Source organism: Panthera uncia, chromosome D2 (assembly GCF_023721935.1).
Source record: "Panthera uncia isolate 11264 chromosome D2, Puncia_PCG_1.0, whole genome shotgun sequence".
NCBI lineage: Eukaryota > Metazoa > Chordata > Mammalia > Carnivora > Felidae > Panthera > Panthera uncia.
In genome coordinates this window covers 84,797,180-84,798,668 of record NC_064818.1, presented here as the reverse complement: position 1 = coordinate 84,798,668, position 1,489 = coordinate 84,797,180, and the positions used below count along the sequence as shown (strand labels likewise).

General features: G+C 67.4%; 1 protein-coding gene across 5 annotated transcripts in view; it reads left to right on the top strand.

Moving 5' to 3' along the window:
- The first annotated feature begins 1,004 nt into the window (after positions 1-1,004).
- ADAM8 (ADAM metallopeptidase domain 8) overlaps positions 1,005-1,489 on the top strand; it is an 11,114-nt gene continuing 10,629 nt past the window's right edge. For 2 of the 5 annotated variants that reach the window (XM_049645931.1, XM_049645933.1), the window contains exon 1: positions 1,010-1,260. In XM_049645931.1, the coding sequence (XP_049501888.1) occupies positions 1,218-1,260 (43 nt within the window). In that variant the 5' untranslated portion in view covers positions 1,010-1,217. Of the gene's footprint in view, positions 1,261-1,489 lie in introns of all 5 variants that reach the window. The other 3 variants (XM_049645932.1, XM_049645930.1, XM_049645934.1) reach the window with 3 other exon arrangements.

The following is a 1,489-nucleotide window of genomic DNA, read 5'->3' as shown; positions in this document are numbered from 1 at the left end:
GGGGGGGGGGGGGGGGGGGGGGGGGGGGGTCCTGTGTCGGAGGAGGAGCAGACCCCTGCTGGTCTGGCTGCACATGGGTGGTCTGGTCTGCTGGCCGAGGAGCGAGTGCGTCTGTGACAGCTCTGGGTTTTGCCTTTACAGGGACTGTTGCCTTTTAATTTTTGTTCCCAAATAATTGCACAGCTAAGGAAGAGAAGTGAGCTCACTGGGAAGGGGGGCTCACGAGCCTCCCTGATCGAGCTGTGTGTGAGCACAGGGACGGAACCCACACGTCCAGACCCCAGACCGTCTCTGTGTCTTGCTCTGCTCGCGGGGGCACGGGCCCCGCCGCCACCTCTGCCCAAGATGCCTCAAAGCCCGCCAACCCCTTGCTGCTTTTCCTTTTCTTTCCATTTGCTTTGGGGGAACTACTGGGCTGTGAAATTTTGACCTCTGGTCTGGGACTGCCTGGGGCACCACACCCTCGCCCAAGGTTTGGACTTGCACTGATGTGCACCATTTCAGGAAGCCTGTCCAGAACGTGGCTCCAGGGCCACTGAGCTGAGGGCAAACCCTCTTGGATTAGCGGCAGATGACAGGGACCGCCCTCCCTCCGCCCCGCGCCTGCCCGCCCGGGGGGCCAGGTCAGCGTGGGGGCCGGCAGGGCAGGAAGCGGTACTGGGTACCGTGTGGGCTTCTGTTCTCCAGGAAGTCCGAGGGCACATCCGCACCTGAGCACCCCCCAACCTCTGAGCCTTACTCAAGCCGCCGCCAGGCTGCAGGACGAGCCTGGGCTCCTCACCTGCACCTGGGAGGGTGCAGACTTGCAAGGGGGGGCCCCGCTTGGCCCGTTCGCGGCCCCCTTCGTTAGTGCCGTCCACGTTTACGACGTTCCTCCTTGTGGACACCAGAGGCCGTTCGGGAGCCCCCCTCCTCGTGGACACCAGGGGCCCAGGAGTAGACGCCGTCCGGGCGGGGGACGGGGGCCTCCCCCCGCGGAGGCCCAAGCCCCGCCCCTCCGGCCGTCAGAGGGGCCGATAGGCTGCGGGCCGGGGGCTGGGCTCCGGGGCGGGGGAGGGCCCTTCCAGCATAGAGCGCGGCGGCCAGACCGAGTTTCGAGCGCGGGGCTGTCCCCAGTTCGCGCTGTGTCCTGGACCTGGACCCTGGACCCCGGACCCCGGACCCCCGACCCCCTGTACGCTCCCTGTTCCCGCCCCGGACGCCTGTGTGCGTCCCCCATGCGCCGCCTCGGACTCCCGCTGTTCGCTCTGTGGCTGCAAGGTGAGTGCCAGGGCGAGGGGCTGTCCCCAAGGCGAGGGGCTGTCCCCTGGCCGTCTGCACCCCGCCGAGCTCTGGAACAGACCCAGCGGTTGGGCGCTTGGAAGGGAGCCCTCAGCTCAGAGCCCTCAGGTGACAGGCAGAAACTTCAAAAGGGAACCAGGGAGAAGTAGCTTAGGGCGTGTCGCCAGCGCTGGTCCCGCCAGCGCTGGTCCCGCCAGCGCTGGTCCCG